The sequence below is a fragment of the Chiloscyllium punctatum genome, chromosome 51 (genome assembly GCF_047496795.1).
Source record: "Chiloscyllium punctatum isolate Juve2018m chromosome 51, sChiPun1.3, whole genome shotgun sequence".
Classification (NCBI taxonomy): domain Eukaryota; kingdom Metazoa; phylum Chordata; class Chondrichthyes; order Orectolobiformes; family Hemiscylliidae; genus Chiloscyllium; species Chiloscyllium punctatum.
The window spans coordinates 45,411,194-45,438,434 of record NC_092789.1 but is presented as its reverse complement, the minus strand read 5'-3'; the positions used below and the strand labels follow the sequence as shown (position 1 = coordinate 45,438,434).

General features: G+C 59.9%; 1 protein-coding gene across 1 annotated transcript in view; it reads right to left on the bottom strand.

Annotated features, from left to right (window-relative positions):
* LOC140470519 (integrin alpha-M-like) overlaps positions 1 to 27,241 on the bottom strand; it is a 154,585-nt gene that overhangs the window by 23,880 nt on the left and 103,464 nt on the right. The window contains exons 3-5 of the mRNA XM_072566622.1: positions 12,351 to 12,458; positions 9,310 to 9,399; positions 3,591 to 3,704 (exon numbers count right to left, since the gene is read on the bottom strand). Coding sequence (XP_072422723.1) covers positions 3,591 to 3,704; positions 9,310 to 9,399; positions 12,351 to 12,458 — 312 coding nt within the window. The remainder of the gene's footprint in view (positions 1 to 3,590; positions 3,705 to 9,309; positions 9,400 to 12,350; positions 12,459 to 27,241) is intronic.

Genomic DNA, 27,241 nt, shown 5'->3' with positions numbered 1-27,241 from the left:
TGCCCACCCGCTCAGCACTGACTCTCCGACAGGGCCCACTCTCTCAGCACTGACCCTCCGGCAGTTCCCCCTCCCTCAGCACTGACCCTCCGACAGTGCCCACTCCCTCGGCACTGACCGTCCGACAGTGCCTACTCCCTCAGCACTGACCCTCCGACAGTACCCCCTCCCTAAGTACTGACCCTCTGACAGTGCCCACTCCCTCAGTACAGACCCTCCGACAGTGCCCACTCCCTCAGCACCGACCCTCCAAGAGTGTGGCACTCCCTCAGCACTGACCCTCCGACAGTACCCCCTCCCTAAGTACTGACCCTCTGACAGTACCCCCTCCCTAAGTACTGACCCTCTGACAGTGCCCACTCCCTCAGTACTGACCCTCCGACAGTCCCCCCTCCCTAAGTACTCACCCTCCGACAGTACCCCCTCACTAAGTACTGACCCTCTGACAGTGCCCACTCCCTCAGCACCGACCCTCCAAGAGTGTGGCACTCCCTCAGCACCGACCCTCCGACAGTGCCCACTCCCTCAGCACTGACCCTCTGACAGTGCCCACTCCCTCAGCACTGACCCTCTGACAGTGCCCACCCGCTCAGCACTGACTCTCCGACAGTGCCCACTCCCTCAGCACTGACCCTCTGACAGTGCCCACTCCCTCAGCACTGACCCTCCGACAGTGCCCACTCCCTCAGCACTGACCCTCTGACAGTGCCCACTCCCTCAGCACTGACCCTCTGACAGTTCCCACTCCCTCAGCACTGACCCTCTGACAGTGTCCACTCCCTCAGCACTGACCCTCCGACAGTGCCCAATCCCTCAGCACTGACCCTCCGACAGTGCCCTCTCCCTCAGCACTGACCCTCCGACAGTGCCCACTCCCTCATCACTGACCCTCCGACAGCGCCCACTCCCTCAGCACTGACCTTCCGACAGTGCCCACTCCCTCAGCACTGACCCTCCGACAGTGACCACTCCCTCAGCACTGACCCTCCGACAGTGACCACTCCCTCAGCACTGACCCTCCGACAGTGCCCACTCCCTCGGCACTGACCCTCCGACATTACCCACTCTCTCAGCAATGACTCTCTGACAGTGCCTACTCCCTCAGCATTGACCCTCTGACAGTGCCCACTCCCTCAGCATTGACCCTCTGACAGTGCCCATCCTTCAGCACTGACCCTCCGACAGTATCCCCTCCCTAAGTACTGACCCTCCGACAGTACGTACTCCCTCAGCACTGACGTTCCGACAGTGCCCACCCCCTCAGCTTGGACTCTCTGACAGTGCCCACTCCCTCAGCAGTGACCCTCCAACAGTGCCCACTCCCTCAGCACTGACCCTCCGACAGGGCTCACTGCCTCAGCACTGACCCTCCAACAGTGCTCACTCCCTCAGCACTGACCCTCCGACAGTGCCCACTCCCTCAGCACTGACCCTCCGACAGGGCCCACTCCCTCAGCACTGACCCTCCGACAGTGTCCCCTCCCTCAGCACTGACCCTCCGACAGTGCCCACTCCCTCAGCACTGACCCTCCGACAGGGCCCACTCCCTCAGCACTGACCCTCCGACAGTGTCCCCTCCCTCAGCACTGACCCTCCAACAGTGCTCACTCCCTCAGCACTGACCCTCCGACAGTGCCCACTCCCTCAGCACTGACCCTCCGACAGTGCCCACTCCCTCAGCACTGACCCTCCGACAGTGCCCACTCCCTCAGCACTGACCCTCCGACAGTGTCCACTCCCTCAGCACTGACCCTCCGACAGTGCCCTCTCCCTCAGCACTGTCCCTCCGACAGGGCCCACTCCCTCAGCACTGACCCTCCGACAGGGCCCACTCCCTCAGCACTGACCCTCCGACAGTGTCCCCTCCCTCAGCACTGACCCTCCGACAGTGCCCCCTCCCTCAGCACTGACCCTCCGACAGTGTCCACTCCCTCAGCACTGACCCTCCGACAGTGCCCACTCCCTCAGCACTGACCCTCTGACAGTCCCCACTCCCTCAGCACTGACCCTCCGACAGTGCCCACTCCCTCAGCACTGACCCTCCGACAGGGCCCACTCCCTCAGCACTGACCCTCCGACAGGGCCCACTCCCTCAGCACTGACCCTCCGACAGTGCGGCACTCCCTCAGCACTGACCCGCTGACAGTTGCCACTCCCTCAGCACTGACCCTCTGACAGTGCCCACTCCCTCAGCACTGACCCTCTGACAGTCCCCACTCCCTCAGCACTGACCCTCCGACAGTGCCCACTCCCTCAGCACTGACCCTCTGACAGTCCCCACTCCCTCAGCACTGACCCTCTGACAGTGCCCACTCCCTCAGCACTGACCCTCTGACAGTTGCCACTCCCTCAGCACTGACTTCTGACAGTGCCCACTCCCTCAGCACTGACCCTCCGACAGGGCCCACTCCCTCAGCACTGACCCTCCGACAGGGCCCACCCCCTCAGCACTGACCCTCTGAGAGTGCCCACTCCCTCAGCACTGACCCTCCGACCGTGCCCACTCCCTCAGCACTGACCCTCCGACATTGCCCACTCACTCAGCACTGACCCTGTGACAGTGCCCACTCCCTCAGCACTGACCCTCCGGCAGTTCCCCCTCCCTCAGCACCGACCCCCCGACAGTGCCCACTCCCTCAGCACTGACCCTCCGACAGTGCCCACTCCCTCAGCACTGACCCTCTGACAGTGTCCCCTCCCTCAGCACTGACACTCTGACAGTGCCCACTCCCTCAGCACTGACCCTCTGACAGTGCCCACTCCCTCAGCACTGACCCTCCGACAGTGCCCACCCCCTCAGCTTGGACTCTCCAACAGTGCCCGCTCCCTCAGCACTGACCCTGTGACAGTGCCCACTCCCTCAGCACTGACTCTCCGGCATTTCCCCCTCCCTCAGCACCGACCCCCCGACAGTGCCCACTCCCTCAGCACTGACCCTCCGACAGTGCCCACTCCCTCAGCACTGACCCTCTGACAGTGTCCCCTCCCTCAGCACTGACACTCTGACAGTGCCCACTCCCTCAGCACTGACCCTCTGACAGTTGCCACTCCCTCAGCACTGACCCTCCGACAGTGCCCACTCCCTCAGCACTGACCCTCCGACAGTGCTCACGCCCTCAGCACTGACCCTCCGACAGTGCCCACTCCCTCAGCACTGACCCTCCGACAGTGCCCACTCTCTCAGCACTGACCCTCCGACAGTGCCCACTCCCTCAGCACTGACCCCCCGACAGTGCCCACTCCATCAGCACTGACCCTCCGACAGTGCCCACTCCCTCAGCACTGACCCTCCGACCGTGCCCACTCCCTCAGCACTGACCCTCCGACCGTGCCCACTCCCTCAGCACTGACACTCTGACAGTGCCCACTCCCTCAGCACTGACCCTCTAACAGTGCCCACTCCTCAGACCTGACCCTCTGACTGTGCCCACTCCCTCAGCACTGACCATCTGACAGTGCCCACTCCCTCAGCACTGACCCTCCGACAGTGCCCGCTCCCTCAGCACTGACCCTCCGACCAGCTGTGGTCAGCCTCAGACGAAATGCAGGAGATTTTACCCCCAGCTCCTGGTCAGAGATGATCCTTTTACCTGAGTTATTGCCTCAGTCCTCAGCTCCCCCTGAACATCGAAGATCACCTTCTCATGTCCCCGCAGGTTGGACACGTCACAACTCAGCAGAATGCACGGTGCGATCCCACAGTCCTGCAACAGTCCGGACACAGGTTGGGAATATCAGAGTGACGGGGAGTCAGTTTGCAGATGGCACTGCGATTGGTGCTCTCAGTGGATTGAAACAACGGAGAGATCTTGGTCACTTGGGCTCAGTTGGCCAAGGACCAGCCGAGGGCGGTTCATTCGGGGAATTAAATTCGATTTGGCGTCTGTGTGCCCTCCCTCAGCCTGGGCCTGATCCCTTCAGGACTGACATATCTCGAATCTAACTCCTCTGATTCTAGCAGTGAACTGAGGACCATCCAGGGAAACCATCGACCACTGAATCTCACACATCAGTGGCTGGACGCAGTTGGAGAGGACTCTTCGGGATAGGAATTATGGGCATTTGGAAAAGCCGGGCCCGATGCGGGACAGAGCGCACGGCTTTTGTGTGAGGCGAGTCATGTCCGACGAAGGTGATTCATTCGGCGATTGGAGATTGGAGTCCAGAGTGCGGTGCTGGAAAAGTACAGCAGGTTTGGCAGCATCCGAGAGGCAGGCAAATCGAGGTTTTGGGCTAAAGCGTTTCATCAGGAATGAGAAAGGTGACTGATTGTCTTCTGGAGGTGATTGGTGAGGGTCGGGCAGTGGATGTTCTCCACGTGGAGTTTCGTACAGTTCACGACAAGAAGGAATGTTGCCTGCAACTGTGATTTCTCACCTCTCAGAAGGAGAACGGTGGAACATTTGAAAGGGTTCAGAAAAAGATATGCAAGGAATGTGGCCAGGGTTGGAGGGTTGGGGTGAGAGAGAGAGAGGCTGGATAGGCTGGGAGGCTCATCCTGAAGGTTAGGATAGATGGGATCTCTGGGGATTAGCTCACCCATTGAAGGGGAACGGTGGAAGGCTGGAGGTCTGTGACTGGTGTGGTGTTCCACAGGTATCTGGACTACGTCTCCCTGTTGTTTATGATGTATACACCCATATGTAATTACTGGATACAGAATTGGCTGGCCAACAGAAGACAGCGAGTGGTAGTAGAAGGAACGTACTCTGCCTGGAAGTCAGTGGTGAGTGGTGTTCCACAGGGCTCTGTCCTTGGGCCTCTACTGTTTGTAATTTTTATTAATGACTTGGATGAGGGGATTGAAGGATGGGTCAGCAAGTTTACAGATGACACAAAGGTTGGAGGTGTCATTGACAGTATAGAGGGCTGTTGTAGGCTGCAGCGGGACATTGACAGGATGCAGAGATGGGCTGAGAGGTGGCAGATGGAGTTCAACCTGGTTAAATGCGAGGTGATGCATTTTGGAAGGTGGAATTTGAAAGCTGAGTACAGGATTAAGGATAGGATTCTTGGCAGTGTGGAGGAACAGAGGGATCTTGTGGTGCAGGTACATAGATCCCTTAAAATGACCACCCAAGTGGACAGGGTTGTTCAGAAAGCATGTGGTGTTTTGGCTTTCATTAACAGGGGCATTGAGTTTAAGAGTCGTGAGATCTTGTTGCAGCTCTATAAAACTTTGGTTAGACCGCACTTGGAATACTGTGTCCAGTTCTGGTCGCCCTATTATAGGAAAGATGTGGAATGCTTTGGAGAGGGTTCAGAGGAGGTTTACCAGGATGCTGCCTGGACTGGAGGGCTTATCTAATAAGGAGAGGTTGACTGAGCTCGGACTTTTTTCATTGGAGAAAAGGAGGAGAAGAGGGGACCAAAGTGAGGTATACAAGATAATGAGAGGCATAGATAGAGTCGATAGCCAGGGACTATTTCCCAGGGCAGAAATGGCTAACACGAGGGGTCACAGTTTTAAGCTGGTTGGAGGAAAGTATAGAGGGGATGTCAGAGACAGGTTCTTTACACAGAGAGTTGTGAGGGTATGGAATGCGTTGCCAGCAGCAGTTGTGGAAGCAGGGTCATTGGGGACATTTAAGAGACTCCTGGGCATGCATATGGTCACAGACATTTGGGGGTGCATACATGAGGATCAGTGCTCAGCACAACATCGTGTGCTGAAGGGCCTGTTCTGTGGTGGAAAGCAAAATATATATGACTTGGATGCAAACGTAGTTGGGTGGGTTAGTGAGATGACAGATGGTAGAAAGGTCAGTGGAGTTGTTGATAATGTGCAAGGTTCACAAAGGATCCAGTGGAATGTCGATCAGTCGCTGGTCTGGGCAGAGGAACGGCAGATGGAGTTTAATCTGAATAAGTGTGAGGTGCTCCACGTTCGGAGATTAAACGTGAAGGACAAGTGCACAGTTAGTGACAGGACCCTGAACAGTGTTGATGTAGAGAGGGATGTTGGCCTCCAAGTCTACAGTGTCCAGAACGTGGCCACACCAGTTGACCGATTAGTAAAGAAGGTGGATGACATGCTTGTATTTATCGGTCAGGGGGACAAGCAGGGACTTCAGATGCTGGAAAACAGCTTCTGGATCAGAGCAGTGCTGGGAAAACACAGCAGGTCAGGCAGTATCCGAGGAGCAGGAAAATCAGGCAAAAGCCCTTCATCAGGAATCCAGGAATGATGTGCATTTGGAAAAGCAGGGCTCCCGGGAGGGAGAGAGCTCATGGCTTGGTGTGGGGCTCGGCATGGCTAATGAAGGTGATTTATTTGGTGATTAGAGACTGGAGTCCAGAGTCTGGTGCTGGAAAAGCAAAGCCCAGCACAGTATTCCTGATGAAGGACTTTTGCCTGAAAGGTCGGTTTTCCTGCTCCTCGGGTGCTGTCTGACCTGCTGTGCTTTTCCAGCACCACACTAATCCAGAACCTTTATTGGTCAGAGGGAAGCGAGTACAACAGGCAGGATCCATGTCGCAGCTTGGTGAAGGCATCGGTGAAGTCCCACACAGAGTATCGTGTGGGGATCTGGGCGCTGTGTTACAGGAAGGATGTGGAGGGAGTTCCGAAGGGGGTTTACCAGGACACTGCCCGGATGAGAGGGTGTGAGCCATTAGCTGACTGCATGACACACTCACTCACTCAGAGTCGGTCAGACTGACCTGAGGATATCCTAACGCCCAGGTCATGTGGGTTATGTCAGTCACTGGGACACAGAGGAGAGTCCACGTCTCTCCCCGACCCAGACAGGTTTATTCCTGCCCCCACCCCAGAGCCCGGTGTTGCGTCTGCTACACAGAGACTCAGTGAGAACACAACTTTCATCAAGAACTTAATTAAAATGCAAACACCCAGAGAGACAGTCGCATGGCCAGGGAACAAGTAAAAAGCAGGTGGGGGGGTGGGGGGGGGTGAAGGGGCTAGGGAGATAAATCAGTGCTCTCCCCTTCCCCGGCCCACCGCGTGGTCCCCACCACAGCTGAAGGCCATTCACAGGACACTCCAAACCATCCCAGTATCTCACTGGGGCAGCCATGAAGTTCCACAAATCCATCTGGGAAAACTTCACCTCCCAGAAACAACAGAAGGAGAGACAGGAAGATCAGGAACCAGAGGGAGGGACAGGGACTGAGGGAGGTGGGGGAGAGACCCAGAGGGAGGGAGGGAGGGACTGGGAGTGAGTGGGATGGGGGAGAGTCCCAGAGGGAGGGAGGGACAGGGATTGAGGGAGGTGGGGGAGAGACCCAGAGGGAGGAATAGGGACTGAGGGAGGTGGGGGAGAGACTCAGAGGGAGGGAGGGACAGGGATTGAGGGAGATGGGGGAGAGACCCAGAGGGAGGAACAGGGATTGAGGGAGATGGGGGAGAGACCCAGATGGAGGGAGGGACAGGGATTGAGGGAGGTGGGGGAGAGACCCAGAGGGAGGAACAGGGACTGAGGGAGATGGGGGAGAGACCCAGAGGGAGGGAGGGACAGGGATTGAGGGAGATGGGGGAGAGACCCAGAGGGAGGAACAGGGACTGAGGGAGGTGGGGGAGAGACCCAGAGGGAGGGAGGGAGGGACTGGGATTGAGGGAGGTGGGGGAGAGACCCAGAGGGAGGGAGGGAGGGACAGGGATTGAGGGAGGTGGGGGAGAGACCCAGAGGGAGGAACAGGGACTGAGGGAGGTGGGGGAGAGACCCAGAGGGAGGGACAGGGACTGAGGGAGATGGGGGAGAGTCCCAGAGGGAGGGAGGGAGGGACAGGGATTGAGGGAGGTGGGGAGAGACCCAGAGGGAGGGAGGGACAGGGATTGAGGGAGGTGGGGGAGAGACCCAGAGGGAGGGACAGGGACTGAGGGAGATGGGGGAGAGACCCAGAGGGAGGGACAGGGATTGAGGGAGATGGGGGAGAGACCCAGAGGGAGGGAGGGACAGGGATTGAGGGTGATGGGGGAGAGACCCAGAGGGAGGGAGGGACAGGGATTGAGGGAGATGGGGGAGAGACCCAGAGGGAGGGACAGGGATTGAGGGAGATGGGGGAGAGACCCAGAGGGAGGGAGGGACAGGGATTGAGGGTGATGGGGGAGAGACCCAGAGGGAGGGAGGGACAGGGATTGAGGGAGATGGGGGAGAGACCCAGAGGGAGGGAGGGAGGGAGGGACTGGGAGTGAGTGGGATGGGGGAGAGTCCCAGAGGGAGGGAGGGAGGGACAGGGATTGAGGGCGGTGGGGGAGAGACCCAGAGGGAGGGAGGGAGGGACTGGGAGTGAGTGGGATGGGGGAGAGTCCCAGAGGGAGGGAGGGAGGGACTGGGAGTGAGTGGGATGGGGGAGAGTCCCAGAGGGAGGGAGGGAGGGACAGGGATTGAGGGAGGTGGGGGAGAGACCCAGAGGGAGGGACAGGGATTGAAGGAGGTGGGGGAGAGACCCAGAGGGAGGAACAGGGACTGAGGGAGGTGGGGGAGAGACCCAGAGGGAGGGACAGGGATTGAGGGAGATGGGGGAGAGACCCAGAGGGAGGGAGGGACAGGGATTGAGGGAGATGGGGGAGAGACCCAGAGGGAGGGAGGGACAGGGATTGAGGGAGATGGGGGAGAGACCCAGAGGGAGGAACAGGGACTGAGGGAGATGGGGGAGAGACCCAGAGGGAGGGACAGGGATTGAGGGAGATGGGGGAGAGACCCAGAGGGAGGGAGGGACAGGGATTGAGGGAGATGGGGGAGGGACCCACAGGGAGGGAGGGACAGGGATTGAGGGAGATGGGGGAGGGACCCACAGGGAGGGAGGGACAGGGATTGAGGGAGATGGGGGAGAGACCCAGAGGGAGGGACAGGGATTGAGGGAGATGGGGGAGAGACCCAGAGGGAGGGACAGGGATTGAGGGAGATGGGGGAGAGACCCAGAGGGAGGGAGGGACAGGGATTGAGGGAGATGGGGGAGAGACCCAGAGGGAGGGAGGGACAGGGATTGAGGGAGATGGGGGTGAGACACAGAGGGAGGGAGGGACAGGGATTGAGGGAGATGGGGGAGAGACCCAGAGGGAGGGAGGGACAGGGATTGAGGGAGTTGGGGGTGAGACACAGAGGGAGGGAGGGACAGGGATTGAGGGAGATGGGGGAGAGACCCAGAGGGAGGGAGGGACAGGGATTGAGTGTGATTGGGGACAGACCTGGGAGGGGGAGATGAATTGATTGTGCCTGGCTCAGAGGAGGCGAATGTTATCCTTGACAGCTCCAGCAGTGTGTGAAGGGGGAGAATGGCCTCCCATTGCGCCGACTGGAATGACTCTGTGTTCCCCCCCCCCCCACTCCACCCCTAATGCATTACCTCAGTGATGTTTTCCTGTCTGTTGTGATCAGCGATCTCCTGTGACCTTTCCCCTGTGTCGGTGGGAGTTGAGCACACTGAACGGTGCGTCTGGCGTGTGGATGGTTCAGGAGACAGACACGAGACACAGTCAGAACTTCATCCCCTCGCTGGGCCCAGGACCCTACCACACACCCCCCCCCCCCCAACCCTCCTGTTCTCGAGCCGTCCTTTCCCGTCAGGAATGTTATTCCCCACTGCTCCCAGAGTCTATCGTTATAATGTTCATATTCCCCCCTCGAGCCGTCTTGGACATCCAGACGGCAGGAAATCATGCAGCTGGTTTCTTGCTCTGAACAGTGCTCCCTATTTCCAAGTGACTCATCGCTGGGAAACGAGGACTGAACACGACCAGCTTGAACTGAAACCCACCCCCTTTCGGCACTCGGACCATCGGCCAGCAGAAACCCCAATGGGAGCGGGTGTGGGGGTAGGAAGGTGCTGTGTGAGGAGTCTCAGTGGGTTTCTTCAGTGTATCTTGACCCATTGCAGCACCATTGTTTGTGGGGGGTGGGGGAGGGGTGCAGGACGTGGTGCCAATCATGCAGGGTAGGGCACAGCATTATCCTGGATGGTATCCGAGCGTTCCCCCGTCCAGGGGGAGCGGGGAATACTCCCTCACTCTCCCGATCTGTGCCTGGAAGATGGTGGATAGACTTTCGGGGGGAGGTCAGGAGGAGAGTTACTCACCGCGGGAGTCCCAGCCTCTGACCTTCTCGTGTAGCCACAGGATTGATCGGTATCACTACTTGGTCCGGGTAACTGTACCATTCCAGATCGGAGACGGTTACCGAGAGTGGGACAATCACAAGGACCAACCTCCCGTCTCTAGACCCCATCTCCCAGGCCTCGCTGCCAAGGAAGGGCCGCCAGCATTCTCCAAGACCCCTCCCCCCCGGCAGTGTTCACCTCCAACCTCTCCCATCGCGGGGAGAGGGTACAGAGGCCTGAACACACCGACCGGCCAGTTCACAGCAGTTTCTACCCTCGTGTTGTCAGAATACTGAATGGACTCACAAACTCTTAACATTCGCCTGTCCCAGTGGTTTTGATTTTGCGGCTGTTTCCCTATTATTTGGGATCTATGCAACTGAACTCTGTCATCTGCCAGGATTGCTCACAAGACAAAGTTTTTTTTTTTAACTGTGCCTCGGTCCAACACATGCAATTCAGCTTCACTCAACTCAACTCAACTCGATGTGAGGCTGGGTCCAGTTCAGCTTCTGGTTAATAGTAACCGCCACGATGTTGTTAGTGGGGACGGATTCAGACACGGTAACAGTGTGGAATACACCAACAGCAACTCTGTTGTCATGGGTGATGGTCACAGTGTGGCATTAGATCATAGAACAGAGAACAAGACAGCGCAGAACAGGCCCTTCAGCGCTCTACATTGCGTCGACCTGTGAACTATTCTCAGCCTGTCCCCCTACACTATCCCAAAATCATCTATGTGCTTATCTAAGGATTGATTAAATCTCCCTCATGTGGCTGAGTTGACTACATTAGCAGGTAGGGCATTCTACTCCCTTACCACTCTCTGAGTGAAGAACCTGCCTCTGACATCTGTCTTAAATCTATCACCCCTCAATTTGTAGTTATGCTCCCCCTCGTACAAGCTGATGTCATCATCCTAGGAAAAAGACATTCACTGTCTACCCGATCGAATCCTCTGATCATCTTGTATGTCTCTATCAAATCCTCCTTAGCCGCCTTCTCTCCAATGAGAACAGGTTCAAGTCTCTCAGCCTTTCCTCGTAAGACCTTCCCTCCAGACCAGGCAACATCCTGGTAAATCTCCTCTGCACCTTTTCCGATGCTTCCACATCCTTCCCGAAATATGGGGACCAGAACCGTACACCATATTCCGAGTCGGGCCGCACCAGGGTTTCGTATAGTTGCGGCATGATATTGCGGTTCCAGAACTCAATCCCCCTAAGAAAGACACCTAATACACCGACTTGTATTCATGCTCCCTGTCACCTTGTCAGCTAGGGCCTGGAGACTGCCGAGATCTCGCTGGATACGGGCAGAGCCCACTTCAGTATCTGAGGAATGTTGTGTAATCAGCACCAAACATTCCCGCCATCCTCCCCACCTTCCCTTCCGACTGAAGGAAGGGCAGTGAGGAAGCAGCTGCAGATAGTTGGAGACAAGGATACAGATATCCTGCTGCTAAGGTAACTGACCTTCCCTTGTACTGGCTCGAACTCCAACAATCAGAAGGTTACTCCCACCACTCCCTTCAAGAAATCCACCATCCCCCCCCAGTACCCACTGACTCTGGTATGGCTCAGGTCACAAAGCTGAAACTGGAATCAGATCATTGGCACGGTGGCTCAGTGGGCACAACTTCACCCCCACAGCACCAGGCTCCCGGGTTCGAGCCCAGCCTCAGGCAGCTGTCTGCCTGGAGTTTGCACATTCTCCCCGTGTCTGCGTGGGTTTCCTCTGGGTGCTCCGGTTTCCTCCCACAGTCCAAAGATATCAACGTTAGGGTGGGATTGGTCATGGGGAATTGTCCCGTAGTGCCCAGGGATGTGCAGGTTAGGGTGGGATCGGCTGTGGGGAAATTGTCCCGTAGTGCCCAGGGATGTGCAGGTTAGGGTGGGTCGGCTGTGGGGAAATTGTCCCGTAGTGCCCAGGGATGTGCAGGTTAGGGTGGGTCGGCTGTGGGGAAATTGTCCCGTAGTGCCCAGGGATGTGCAGGTTAGGGTGGGTCGGCTGTGGGGAAATTGTCCCGTAGTGCCCAGGGATGTGCAGGTTAGGGTGGATCGGCCACTCAGGAGAACGTGCCAACTCTACACTGACAGTCGCCTGAGAATGGTATCGAACCCACGTCCCTGGTGCTGTCAGGCAGCAGTCCTACCCACTGAGTCCACCCCGCGCCACCCTATAGCAGGTGGGACATGGCGTGGGCACCCCCTGGTGGATAGTGAGCACCCACTCCCCATGTGCCTCTCCCTCCCATCTCCCCCAGCCCCCCACTTTGGCCCAGTCACCTGATTTCTTGGGGACACGGAGACGTTCCAGAGGGACTGTCCGCTGAGACGGCCTGGGACAGAGAGCATCACTCCGATCGGCACGCTGCGGTCTCCCAGGTTCTCTACCTACGGCCAACAGAGATCACAGTCAACCCAGGATGGCAGCAATGCCCCCCCCCCCTCACCCCACCCCCCTCCCCAAATTGGTCCCCCCTCTCCATCTGAGAGACACGTGGGACATAGATGGGGATCGATCTCAGGGCAGGTACCGAGGCCCAAAATGGTGGCCCCGGGGTCAATTGTGTCCCCAAACTAAACACCCAAGGAGCAACTCTGTCCCCAAAATGGAGACCTGGGAGCCAACTCTGTCCCCAAAATGGAAGCCGTATCACTTTTCCAAACATGGTGGAGGGACAATGACGAATCCCTAATCACTGGGATTCCCAAACCAATCCCCCATTCTTCAGCCTCTTCAGGTTAAAGGCAGCTGCAGGTTTGGATGTGTGCTCCATATTACTGCAGAGCAGGAGGGGTGGAGCGAGGGAGGCGAGGGAAGAGAGAGAGAGAGAGAGAGAAACAGGGAGAGAGAGAGAGACAGAGAGAGAGAGACAGAGAGATAGAGACAGAGAGAGAGAGACAGAGAGAGAGTGAGTGAGAGAGAGAGAGAGACAGAGAGAGAGAGCGAGAGAGAGACAATCCCTTCCCAGCGCGTACCCGTGTCCCACGAGACACCCAGCTCGGAGGTGATGCTGAGAGCCGTTCCCCGGGAGTAAATTACCGGGAGGCAATTGGGATAGAGCAGGATCACGGTCTTTCTGCAGGAACATGGAGGCAGGCCCAGCGGGGGGAGGATGGGAGGAATAGTTCATAGGGAAAGGGATGGGGAACTTCCTCACACAGAGGGGGAAAACGTCAGTGGGGAGAGGTGAGGGAGGGGGGGTTGGTACAGGGTCCTGACCCTATACAGCAGCAGGGGGCGATGGTGGGGGAGGGTAGTTGGTACAGACCCCTGAACCTATACAGCAGCAGGGGGCGATGGTGGGGGAGGGTAGTTGGTACAGACCCCTGACCCTATACAGCAGCAGGGGGCGATGGTGGGGGAGGGTAGTTGGTACAGGGTCCTGACCCTATACAGCAGCAGGGGGCGATGGTGGGGGAGGGTAGTTGGTACAGGGTCCTGACCCTATACAGCAGCAGGGGGCGATGGTGAGGGAGGGTAGTTGGTACAGGGTCCTGACCCTATACAGCAGCAGGGGGCGATGGTGGGGGAGGGTAGTTGGTACAGGGTCCTGACCCTATACAGCAGCAGGGGGCGATGGTGGGGGAGGGTAGTTGGTACAGGGTCCTGACCCTATACAGCAGCAGGGGGCGATGGTGGGGGAGGGTAGTTGGTACAGGGTCCTGACCCTATACAGCAGCAGGGGGCGATGGTGAGGGAGGGTAGTTGGTACAGACCCCTGACCCTATACAGCAGCAGGGGGCGATGGTGAGGGAGGGTAGTTGGTACAGACCCCTGACCCTATACAGCAGCAGGGGGCGATGGTGGGGGAGGGTAGTTGGTACAGGGTCCTGACCCTATACAGCAGCAGGGGGCGATGGTGGGGGAGGGTAGTTGGTACAGGGTCCTGACCCTATACAGCAGCAGGGGGCGATGGTGGGGGAGGGTAGTTGGTACAGACCCCTGACCCTATACAGCAGCAGGGGGCGATGGTGAGGGAGGGTAGTTGGTACAGACACCTGACCCTATACAGCAGCAGGGGGCGATGGTGAGGGAGGGTAGTTGGTACAGGGTCCTGACCCTATACAGCAGCAGGGGGCGATGGTGGGGGAGGGTAGTTGGTACAGACCCCTGACCCTATACAGCAGCAGGGGGCGATGGTGGGGGAGGGTAGTTGGTACAGGGTCCTGACCCTATACAGCAGCAGGGGGCGATGGTGGGGGAGGGTAGTTGGTACAGGGTCCTGACCCTATACAGCAGCAGGGGGCGATGGTGGGGGAGGGTAGTTGGTACAGGGTCCTGACCCTATACAGCAGCAGGGGGCGATGGTGGGGGAGGGTAGTTGGTACAGGGTCCTGACCCTATACAGCAGCAGGGGGCGATGGTGGGGGAGGGTAGTTGGTACAGACCCCTGACCCTATACAGCAGCAGGGGGCGATGGTGGGGGAGGGTAGTTGGTACAGGGTCCTGACCCTATACAGCAGCAGGGGGCGATGGTGGGGGAGGGTAGTTGGTACAGGGTCCTGACCCTATACAGCAGCAGGGGGCGATGGTGGGGGAGGGTAGTTGGTACAGGGTCCTGACCCTATACAGCAGCAGGGGGCGATGGTGAGGGAGGGTAGTTGGTACAGACCCCTGACCCTATACAGCAGCAGGGGGCGATGGTGGGGGAGGGTAGTTGGTACAGACCCCTGACCCTATACAGCAGCAGGGGGCGATGGTGGGGGAGGGTAGTTGGTACAGGGTCCTGACCCGATACAGCAGTAGGGGGCGATGGTGGGGGAGGGTAGTTGGTACAGGGTCCTGACCCTATACAGCAGCAGGGGGCGATGGTGGGGGAGGGTAGTTGGTACAGACCCCTGACCCTATACAGCAGCAGGGGGCGATGGTGGGGGAGGGTAGTTGGTACAGACCCCTGACCCTATACAGCAGCAGGGGGCGATGGTGGGGGAGGGTAGTTGGTACAGACCCCTGACCCTATACAGCAGCAGGGGGCGATGGTGGGGGAGGGTAGTTGGTACAGACCCCTGACCCTATACAGCAGCAGGGGGCGATGGTGAGGGAGGGTAGTTGGTACAGGGTCCTGACCCTATACAGCAGCAGGGGGCGATGGTGAGGGAGGGTAGTTGGTACAGGGTCCTGACCCTATACAGCAGCAGGGGGCGATGATGGGGGAGGGTAGTTGGTACAGGGTCCTGACCCTATACAGCAGCAGGGGGCGATGGTGGGGGAGGGTAGTTGGTACAGGGTCCTGACCCTATACAGCAGCAGGGGGCGATGGTGGGGGAGGGTAGTTGGTACAGACCCCTGACCCTATACAGCAGCAGGGGGCGATGGTGGGGGAGGGTAGTTGGTACAGACCCCTGACCCTATACAGCAGCAGGGGGCGATGGTGAGGGAGGGTAGTTGGTACAGGGCCCTGACCCTATACAGCAGCAGGGGGCGATGGTGGGGGAGGGTAGTTGGTACAGACCCCTGACCCTATACAGCAGCAGGGGGCGATGGTGGGGGAGGGTAGTTGGTACAGACCCCTGACCCTATACAGCAGCAGGGGGCGATGGTGAGGGAGGGTAGTTGGTACAGACCCCTGACCCTATACAGCAGCAGGGGGCGATGGTGGGGGAGGGTAGTTGGTACAGACCCCTGACCCTATACAGCAGCAGGGGGCGATGGTGAGGGAGGGTAGTTGGTACAGGGTCCTGACCCTATACAGCAGCAGGGGGCGATGGTGGGGGAGGGTAGTTGGTACAGACCCCTGACCCTATACAGCAGCAGGGGGCGATGGTGGGGGAGGGTAGTTGGTACAGACCCCTGACCCTATACAGCAGCAGGGGGCGATGGTGGGGGAGGGTAGTTCGTACAGACCCCTGACCCTATACAGCAGCAGGGGGCGATGGTGAGGGAGGGTAGTTGGTACAGGGTCCTGACCCTATACAGCAGCAGGGGGCGATGGTGGGGGAGGGTAGTTGGTACAGACCCCTGACCCTATACAGCAGCAGGGGGCGATGGTGGGGGAGGGTAGTTGGTACAGACCCCTGACCCTATACAGCAGCAGGGGGCGATGGTGGGGGAGGGTAGTTGGTACAGGGTCCTGACCCTATACAGCAGCAGGGGGCGATGGTGGGGGAGGGTAGTTGGTACAGGGTCCTGACCCTATACAGCAGCAGGGGGCGATGGTGGGGGAGGGTAGTTGGTACAGACCCCTGACCCTATACAGCAGCAGGGGGCGATGGTGGGGGAGGGTAGTTGGTACAGGGTCCTGACCCTATACAGCAGCAGGGGGCGATGGTGGGGGAGGGTAGTTGGTACAGACCCCTGACCCTATACAGCAGCAGGGGGCGATGGTGGGGGAGGGTAGTTGATACAGGGTCCTGACCCTATACAGCAGCAGGGGGCGATGGTGAGGGAGGGTAGTTGGTACAGACCCCTGACCCTATACAGCAGCAGGGGGCGATGGTGGGGGAGGGTAGTTGGTACAGGGTCCTGACCCTATACAGCAGCAGGGGGCGATGGTGAGGGAGGGTAGTTGGTACAGGGTCCTGACCCTATACAGCAGCAGGGGGCGATGGTGGGGGAGGGTAGTTGGTACAGGGTCCTGACCCTATACAGCAGCAGGGGGCGATGGTGGGGGAGGGTAGTTGGTACAGACCCCTGACCATATACAGCAGCAGGGGGCGATGGTGAGGGAGGGTAGTTGGTACAGACCCCTGACCCTATACAGCAGCAGGGGGCGATGGTGGGGGAGGGTAGTTGGTACAGACCCCTGACCCTATACAACAGCAGGGGGCGATGGTGGGGGAGGGTAGTTGGTACAGGGTCCTGACCCTATACAGCAGCAGGGGGCGATGGTGGGGGAGGGTAGTTGGTACAGGGTCCTGACCCTATACGGCAGCAGGGGGCGATGGTGGGGGAGGGTAGTTGGTACAGACCCCTGACCCTATACAGCAGCAGGGGGCGATGGTGTGGGAGGGTAGTTGGTACAGGGTCCTGACCCTATACAGCAGCAGGGGGCGATGGTGAGGGAGGGTAGTTGGTACAGACCCCTGACCCTATACAGCAGCAGGGGGCGATGGTGGGGGAGGGTAGTTGGTACAGACCCCTGACCCTATACAGCAGCAGGGGGCGATGGTGAGGGAGGGTAGTTGGTACAGGGTCCTGACCCTATACAGCAGCAGGGGGCGATGGTGGGGGAGGGTAGTTGGTACAGACCCCTGACCCTATACAGCAGCAGGGGGCGATGGTGAGGGAGGGTAGTTGGTACAGGGTCCTGACCCTATACAGCAGCAGGGGGCGATGGTGAGGGAGGGTAGTTGGTACAGGGTCCTGACCCTATACAGCAGCAGGGGGCGATGGTGGGGGAGGGTAGTTGGTACAGGGTCCTGACCCTATACAGCAGCAGGGGGCGATGGTGGGGGAGGGTAGTTGGTACAGGGTCCTGACCCTATACAGCAGCAGGGGGCGATGGTGAGGGAGGGTAGTTGGTACAGACCCCTGACCCTATACAGCAGCAGGGGGCGATGGTGGGGGAGGGTAGTTGGTACAGACCCCTGACCCTATACAGCAGCAGGGGGCGATGGTGGGGGAGGGTAGTTGGTACAGACCCCTGACCCGATACAGCAGCAGGGGGCGATGGTGGGGGAGGGTAGTTGGTACAGACCCCTGACCCTATACAGCAGCAGGGGGCGATGGTGGGGGAGGGTAGTTGGTACAGACCCCTGACCCTATACAGCAGCAGGGGGCGATGGTGGGGGAGGGTAGTTGGTACAGACCCCTGACCCTATACAGCAGCAGGGGGCGATGGTGAGGGAGGGTAGTTGGTACAGGGTCCTGACCCTATACAGCAGCAGGGGGCGATGGTGGGGGAGGGTAGTTGGTACAGACCCCTGACCCTATACAGCAGCAGGGGGCGATGGTGAGGGAGGGTAGTTGGTACAGACCCCTGACCCTATACAGCAGCAGGGGGCGATGGTGAGGGAGGGTAGTTGGTACAGACCCCTGACCCTATACAGCAGCAGGGGGCGATGGTGGGGGAGGGTAGTTGGTACAGGGTCCTGACCCTATACAGCAGCAGGGGGCGATGGTGGGGGAGGGTAGTTGGTACAGGGTCCTGACCCTATACAGCAGCAGGGGGCGATGGTGGGGGAGGGTAGTTGGTACAGGGTCCTGACCCTATACAGCAGCAGGGGGCGATGGTGGGGGAGGGTAGTTGGTACAGACCCCTGACCCTATACAGCAGCAGGGGGCGATGGTGGGGGAGGGTAGTTGGTACAGACCCCTGACCCTATACAGCAGCAGGGGGCGATGGTGGGGGAGGGTAGTTGGTACAGGGTCCTGACCCGATACAGCAGTAGGGGGCGATGGTGGGGGAGGGTAGTTGGTACAGGGTCCTGACCCTATACAGCAGCAGGGGGCGATGGTGGGGGAGGGTAGTTGGTACAGACCCCTGACCCTATACAGCAGCAGGGGGCGATGGTGGGGGAGGGTAGTTGGTACAGACCCCTGACCCTATACAGCAGCAGGGGGCGATGGTGGGGGAGGGTAGTTGGTACAGACCCCTGACCCTATACAGCAGCAGGGGGCGATGGTGGGGGAGGGTAGTTGGTACAGACCCCTGACCCTATACAGCAGCAGGGGGCGATGGTGAGGGAGGGTAGTTGGTACAGGGTCCTGACCCTATACAGCAGCAGGGGGCGATGGTGAGGGGAGGGTAGTTGGTACAGGGTCCTGACCCTATACAGCAGCAGGGGGCGATGATGGGGGAGGGTAGTTGGTACAGGGTCCTGACCCTATACAGCAGCAGGGGGCGATGGTGGGGGAGGGTAGTTGGTACAGGGTCCTGACCCTATACAGCAGCAGGGGGCGATGGTGGGGGAGGGTAGTTGGTACAGGGTCCTGACCCTATACAGCAGCAGGGGGCGATGGTGGGGGAGGGTAGTTGGTACAGACCCCTGACCCTATACAGCAGCAGGGGGCGATGGTGGGGGAGGGTAGTTGGTACAGGGTCCTGACCCTATACAGCAGCAGGGGGCGATGGTGGGGGAGGGTAGTTGGTACAGACCCCTGACCCTATACAGCAGCAGGGGGCGATGGTGAGGGAGGGTAGTTGGTACAGGGCCCTGACCCTATACAGCAGCAGGGGGCGATGGTGGGGGAGGGTAGTTGGTACAGACCCCTGACCCTATACAGCAGCAGGGGGCGATGGTGGGGGAGGGTAGTTGGTACAGACCCCTGACCCTATACAGCAGCAGGGGGCGATGGTGAGGGAGGGTAGTTGGTACAGACCCCTGACCCTATACAGCAGCAGGGGGCGATGGTGGGGGAGGGTAGTTGGTACAGACCCCTGACCCTATACAGCAGCAGGGGGCGATGGTGAGGGAGGGTAGTTGGTACAGGGTCCTGACCCTATACAGCAGCAGGGGGCGATGGTGGGGGAGGGTAGTTGGTACAGACCCCTGACCCTATACAGCAGCAGGGGGCGATGGTGGGGGAGGGTAGTTGGTACAGACCCCTGACCCTATACAGCAGCAGGGGGCGATGGTGGGGGAGGGTAGTTCGTACAGACCCCTGACCCTATACAGCAGCAGGGGGCGATGGTGAGGGAGGGTAGTTGGTACAGGGTCCTGACCCTATACAGCAGCAGGGGGCGATGGTGGGGGAGGGTAGTTGGTACAGACCCCTGACCCTATACAGCAGCAGGGGGCGATGGTGGGGGAGGGTAGTTGGTACAGACCCCTGACCCTATACAGCAGCAGGGGGCGATGGTGGGGGAGGGTTGTTGGTACAGGGTCCTGACCCTATACAGCAGCAGGGGGCGATGGTGGGGGAGGGTAGTTGGTACAGACCCCTGACCCTATACAGCAGCAGGGGGCGATGGTGGGGGAGGGTAGTTGGTACAGGGTCCTGACCCTATACAGCAGCAGGGGGCGATGGTGGGGGAGGGTAGTTGGTACAGACCCCTGACCCTATACAGCAGCAGGGGGCGATGGTGGGGGAGGGTAGTTGATACAGGGTCCTGACCCTATACAGCAGCAGGGGGCGATGGTGAGGGAGGGTAGTTGGTACAGACCCCTGACCCTATACAGCAGCAGGGGGCGATGGTGGGGGAGGGTAGTTGGTACAGGGTCCTGACCCTATACAGCAGCAGGGGGCGATGGTGAGGGAGGGTAGTTGGTACAGGGTCCTGACCCTATACAGCAGCAGGGGGCGATGGTGGGGGAGGGTAGTTGGTACAGGGTCCTGACCCTATACAGCAGCAGGGGGCGATGGTGGGGGAGGGTAGTTGGTACAGACCCCTGACCCTATACAGCAGCAGGGGGCGATGGTGAGGGAGGGTAGTTGGTACAGACCCCTGACCCTATACAGCAGCAGGGGGCGATGGTGGGGGAGGGTAGTTGGTACAGGGTCCTGACCCTATACAGCAGCAGGGGGCGATGGTGGGGGAGGGTAGTTGGTACAGGGTCCTGACCCTATACAGCAGCAGGGGGCGATGGTGGGGGAGGGTAGTTGGTACAGACCCCTGACCCTATACAGCAGCAGGGGGCGATGGTGTGGGAGGGTAGTTGGTACAGGGTCCTGACCCTATACAGCAGCAGGGGGCGATGGTGAGGGAGGGTAGTTGGTACAGACCCCTGACCCTATACAGCAGCAGGGGGCGATGGTGGGGGAGGGTAGTTGGTACAGACCCCTGACCCTATACAGCAGCAGGGGGCGATGGTGAGGGAGGGTAGTTGGTACAGGGTCCTGACCCTATACAGCAGCAGGGGGCGATGGTGGGGGAGGGTAGTTGGTACAGACCCCTGACCCTATACAGCAGCAGGGGGCGATGGTGAGGGAGGGTAGTTGGTACAGGGTCCTGACCCTATACAGCAGCAGGGGGCGATGGTGAGGGAGGGTAGTTGGTACAGGGTCCTGACCCTATACAGCAGCAGGGGGCGATGGTGGGGAGGGTAGTTGGTACAGACCCCTGACCCTATACAGCAGCAGGGGGCGATGGTGGGGGAGGGTAGTTGGTACAGACCCCTGACCCGATACAGCAGCAGGGGGCGATGGTGGGGGAGGGTAGTTGGTACAGACCCCTGACCCTATACAGCAGCAGGGGGCGATGGTGGGGGAGGGTAGTTGGTACAGACCCCTGACCCTATACAGCAGCAGGGGGCGATGGTGGGGGAGGGTAGTTGGTACAGACCCCTGACCCTATACAGCAGCAGGGGGCGATGGTGAGGGAGGGTAGTTGGTACAGGGTCCTGACCCTATACAGCAGCAGGGGCGATGGTGGGGGAGGGTAGTTGGTACAGACCCCTGACCCTATACAGCAGCAGGGGGCGATGGTGAGGGAGGGTAGTTGGTACAGACCCCTGACCCTATACAGCAGCAGGGGGCGATGGTGAGGGAGGGTAGTTGGTACAGACCCTGACCCTATACAGCAGCAGGGGGCGATGGTGGGGGAGGGTAGTTGGTACAGGGTCCTGACCCTATACAGCAGCAGGGGGCGATGGTGGGGGAGGGTAGTTGGTACAGGGTCCTGACCCTATACAGCAGCAGGGGGCGATGGTGGGGGAGGGTAGTTGGTACAGGGTCCCTGACCCTATACAGCAGCAGGGGGCGATGGTGGGGGAGGGTAGTTGGTACAGGGTCCTGACCCTATACAGCAGCAGGGGGCGATGGTGGGGAGGGTAGTTGGTACAGGGTCCTGACCCTATACAGCAGCAGGGGGCGATGGTGGGGGAGGGTAGTTGGTACAGACCCCTGACCCTATACAGCAGCAGGGGGCGATGGTGGGGGAGGGTAGTTGGTACAGGGTCCTGACCCTATACAGCAGCAGGGGGCGATGGTGGGGAGGGTAGTTGGTACAGACCCCTGACCCTATACAGCAGCAGGGGGCGATGGTGGGGGAGGGTAGTTGGTACAGACCCCTGACCCGATACAGCAGCAGGGGGCGATGGTGGGGGAGGGTAGTTGGTACAGACCCCTGACCCTATACAGCAGCAGGGGGCGATGGTGGGCGAGGGTAGTTGGTACAGGGTCCTGACCCTATACAGCAGCAGGGGGCGATGGTGGGGGAGGGTAGTTGGTACAGACCCCTGACCCTATACAGCAGCAGGGGCGATGGTGGGGGAGGGTAGTTGGTACAGACCCCTGACCCTATACAGCAGCAGGGGGCGATGGTGGGGGAGGGTAGTTGTACAGACCCCTGACCCTATACAGCAGCAGGGGGCGATGGTGAGGGAGGGTAGTTGGTACAGGGTCCTTACCCTATACAGCAGCAGGGGGCGATGGTGGGGGAGGGTAGTTGGTACAGACCCCTGACCCTATACAGCAGCAGGGGGCGATGGTGAGGGAGGGTAGTTGGTACAGACCCCTGACCCTATACAGCAGCAGGGGGCGATGGTGGGGGAGGGTAGTTGGTACAGACCCCTGACCCTATACAGCAGCAGGGGGCGATGGTGGGGGAGGGTAGTTCGTAGAGACCCTGACCCTATACAGCAGCAGGGGGCGATGGTGGGGGAGGGTAGTTGGTACAGACCCCTGACCCTATACAGCAGCAGGGGGCGATGGTGGGGGAGGGTAGTTGGTACAGGGTCCTGACCCTATACAGCAGCAGGGGGCGATGGTGAGGGAGGGTAGTTGGTACAGGTCCTGACCCTATACAGCAGCAGGAGGCGATGGTGGGGGAGGGTAGTTGGTACAGGGTCCTGACCCTATACAGCAGCAGGGGGCGATGGTGGGGGAGGGTAGTTGGTCCAGACCCCTGACCCTATACAGCAGCAGGGGGCGATGGTGGGGGAGGGTAGTTGGTACAGACCCCTGACCCTATACAGCAGCAGGGGGCGATGGTGGGGGAGGGTAGTTGGTACAGGGTCCTGACCCTATACAGCAGCAGGGGGCGATGGTGGGGGAGGGTAGTTGGTACAGACCCCTGACCCTATACAGCAGCAGGGGGCGATGGTGGGGGAGGGTAGTTGGTACAGACCCCTGACCCTATACAGCAGCAGGGGGCGATGGTGGGGGAGGGTAGTTGGTACAGACCCCTGACCCTATACAGCAGCAGGGGGCGATGGTGAGGGAGGGTAGTTGGTACAGACCCCTGACCCTATACAGCAGCAGGGGGCGATGGTGGGGGAGGGTAGTTGGTACAGACCCCTGACCCTACACAGCAGCAGGGGGCGATGGTGAGGGAGGGTAGTTGGTACAGGGTCCTGACCCTATACAGCAGCAGGGGGCGATGGTGGGGGAGGGTAGTTGGTACAGACCCCTGACCCTATACAGCAGCAGGGGGCGATGGTGAGGGAGGGTAGTTGGTACAGACCCCTGACCCTATACAGCAGCAGGGGGGCGATGGTGGGGGAGGGTAGTTGGTACAGACCCCTGACCCTATACAGCAGCAGGGGGCGATGGTGGGGGAGGGTAGTTGGTACAGGGTCCTGACCCTATACAGCAGCAGGGGGCGATGGTGAGGGAGGGTAGTTGGTACAGGGTCCTGACCCTATACAGCAGCAGGGGGCGATGGTGGGGGAGGGTAGTTGGTACAGGGTCCTGAACCTATACAGCAGCAGGGGGCGATGGTGGGGAGGGTAGTTGGTCCAGACCCCTGACCCTATACAGCAGCAGGGGGCGATGGTGGGGGAGGGTAGTTGGTACAGGGTCCTGACCCTATACAGCAGCAGGGGGCGATGGTGAGGGAGGGTAGTTGGTACAGACCCCTGACCCTATACAGCAGCAGGGGGCGATGGTGAGGGAGGGTAGTTGGTACAGACCCCTGACCCTATACAGCAGCAGGGGGCGATGGTGGGGGAGGGTAGTTGGTACAGGGTCCTGACCCTATACAGCAGCAGGGGGCGATGGTGGGGGAGGGTAGTTGGTACAGACCCCTGACCCTATACAGCAGCAGGGGGCGATGGTGAGGGAGGGTAGTTGGTACAGACCCCTGACCCTATACAGCAGCAGGGGGCGATGGTGAGGGAGGGTAGTTGGTACAGGGTCCTGACCCTATACTGCAGCAGGGGGCGATGGTGGGGGAGGGTAGTTGGTACAGACCCCTGACCCTATACAGCAGCAGGGGGCGATGGTGGGGGAGGGTAGTTGGTACAGACCCCTGACCCTATACAGCAGCAGGGGGCGATGGTGGGGGAGGGTAGTTGGTACAGGGTCCTGACCCTATACAGCAGCAGGGGGCGATGGTGAGGGAGGGTAGTTGGTACAGGGTCCTGACCCTATACAGCAGCAGGGGGCGATGGTGGGGGAGGGTAGTTGGTACAGACCCCTGACCCTATACAGCAGCAGGGGGCGATGGTGGGGGAGGGTAGTTGGTACAGACCCCTGACCCTATACAGCAGCAGGGGGCGATGGTGGGGGAGGGTAGTTGGTACAGACCCCTGACCCTATACAGCAGCAGGGGGCGATGGTGGGGGAGGGTAGTTGGTACAGGGTCCTGACCCTATACAGCAGCAGGGGGCGATGGTGAGGGAGGGTAGTTGGTACAGGGTCCTGACCCTATACAGCAGCAGGGGGCGATGATGGGGGAGGGTAGTTGGTACAGGGTCCTGACCCTATACAGCAGCAGGGGGCGATGGTGAGGGAGGGTAGTTGGTACAGACCCCTGACCCTATACAGCAGCAGGGGGCGATGGTGGGGGAGGGTAGTTGGTACAGACCCCTGACCCTATACAGCAGCAGGGGGCGATGGTGGGGGAGGGTAGTTGGTACAGACCCCTGACCCTATACAGCAGCAGGGGGCGATGGTGGGGGAGGGTAGTTGGTACAGACCCCTGACCCTATACAGCAGCAGGGGGCGATGGTGGGGGAGGGTAGTTGGTTCAGACCCCTGACCCTATACAGCAGCAGGGGGCGATGGTGGGGGAGGGTAGTTGGTACAGGGTCCTGACCCTATACAGCAGCAGGGGGCGATGGTGGGGGAGGCTAGTTGGTACAGGGTCCTGACCCTATACAGCAGCAGGGGGCGATGGTGGGGGAGGGTAGTTGGTACAGGGTCCTGACCCTATACAGCAGCAGGGGGCGATGGTGGGGGAGGGTAGTTGGTACAGGGTCCTGACCCTATACAGCAGCAGGGGGCGATGGTGAGGGAGGGTAGTTGGTACAGGGTCCTGACCCTATACAGCAGCAGGGGGCGATGGTGGGGGAGGGTAGTTGGTACAGACCCCTGACCCTATACAGCAGCAGGGGGCGATGGTGAGGGAGGGTAGTTGGTACAGACCCCTGACCCTATACAGCAGCAGGGGGCGATCGTGGGGGAGGGTAGTTGGTACAGGGTCCTGACCCTATACAGCAGCCGGGGGCGATGGTGAGGGAGGGTAGTTGGTACAGACCCCTGACCCTATACAGCAGCAGGGGGCGATGGTGGGGGAGTGTAGTTGGTACAGGGTCCTGACCCTATACAGCAGCAGGGGGCGATGGTGGGGGAGGGTAGTTGGTACAGGGTCCTGACCCTATACAGCAGCAGGGGGCGATGGTGAGGGAGGGTAGTTGGTACAGACCCCTGACCCTATACAGCAGCAGGGGGCGATGGTGGGGGAGGGTAGTTGGTACAGACCCCTGACCCTATACAGCAGCAGGGGGCGATGGTGAGGGAGGGTAGTTGGTACAGACCCCTGACCCTATACAGCAGCAGGGGGCGATGGTGAGGGAGGGTAGTTGGTACAGGGTCCTGACCCTATACAGCAGCAGGGGGCGATGGTGGGGGAGGGTAGTTGGTACAGGGTCCTGACCCTATACAGCAGCAGGGGGCGATGGTGAGGGAGGGTAGTTGGTACAGACCCCTGACCCTATACAGCAGCAGGGGGCGATGGTGGGGGAGGGTAGTTGGTACAGACCCCTGACCCTATACAGCAGCAGGGGGCGATGGTGGGGGAGGGTAGTTGGTACAGGGCCCTGACCCGATACAGCAGCAGGGGGCGATGGTGAGGGAGGGTAGTTGGCACAGACCCCTGACCCTATACAGCAGCAGGGGGCGATGGTGAGGGAGGGTAGTTGGTACAGACCCCTGACCCTATACAGCAGCAGGGGGCGATGGTGAGGGAGGGTAGTTGGTACAGACCCCTGACCCTATACAGCAGCAGGGGGCGATGGTGAGGGAGGGTAGTTGGTACAGGGTCCTGACCCTATACAGCAGCAGGGGGCGATGGTGAGGGAGGGTAGTTGGTACAGGGTCCTGACCCTATACAGCAGCAGGGGGCGATGGTGGGGGAGGGTAGTTGGTACAGACCCCTGACCCTATACAGCAGCAGGGGGCGATGGTGGGGGAGGGTAGTTGGTACAGGGTCCTGACCCTATACAGCAGCAGGGGGCGATGGTGGGGGAGGGTAGTTGGTACAGGGTCCTGACCCTATACAGCAGCAGGGGGCGATGGTGTGGGAGGGTAGTTGGTACAGACCCCTGACCCTATACAGCAGCAGGGGGCGATGGTGAGGGAGGGTAGTTGGTACAGGGTCCTGACCCTATACAGCAGCAGGGGGCGATGGTGGGGGAGGGTAGTTGGTACAGGGTCCTGACCCTATACAGCAGCAGGGGGCGATGGTGAGGGAGGGTAGTTGGTACAGGGTCCTGACCCTATACAGCAGCAGGGGGCGATTGTGGGGGAGGGTAGTTGGTACAGGGTCCTGACCCTATACAGCAGCAGGGGGCGATGGTGGGGGAGGGTAGTTGGTACAGGGTCCTGACCCTATACAGCAGCAGGGGGCGATGGTGGGGGAGGGTAGTTGGTACAGGGTCCTGACCCTATACAGCAGCAGGGGGCGATGGTGAGGGAGGGTAGTTGGTACAGGGTCCTGACCCTATACAGCAGCAGGGGGCGATGGTGGGGGAGGGTAGTTGGTACAAACCCCTGACCCTATACAGCAGCAGGGGGCGATGGTGGGGGAGGGTAGTTGGTACAGACCCCTGACCCTATACAGCAGCACGGGGCGATGGTGGGGAGGGTAGTTGGTACAGACCCCTGACCCTATACAGCAGCAGGGGGCGATGGTGGGGGAGGGTAGTTGGTACAGACCCCTGACCCTATACAGCAGCAGGGGGCGATGGTGGGGGAGGGTAGTTGGTACAGACCCCTGACCCTATACAGCAGCAGGGGGCGATGGTGGGGGAGGGTAGTTGGTACAGGGTCCTGACCCTATACAGCAGCAGGGGGCGATGGTGAGGGAGGGTAGTTGGTACAGGGTCCTGACCCTATACAGCAGCAG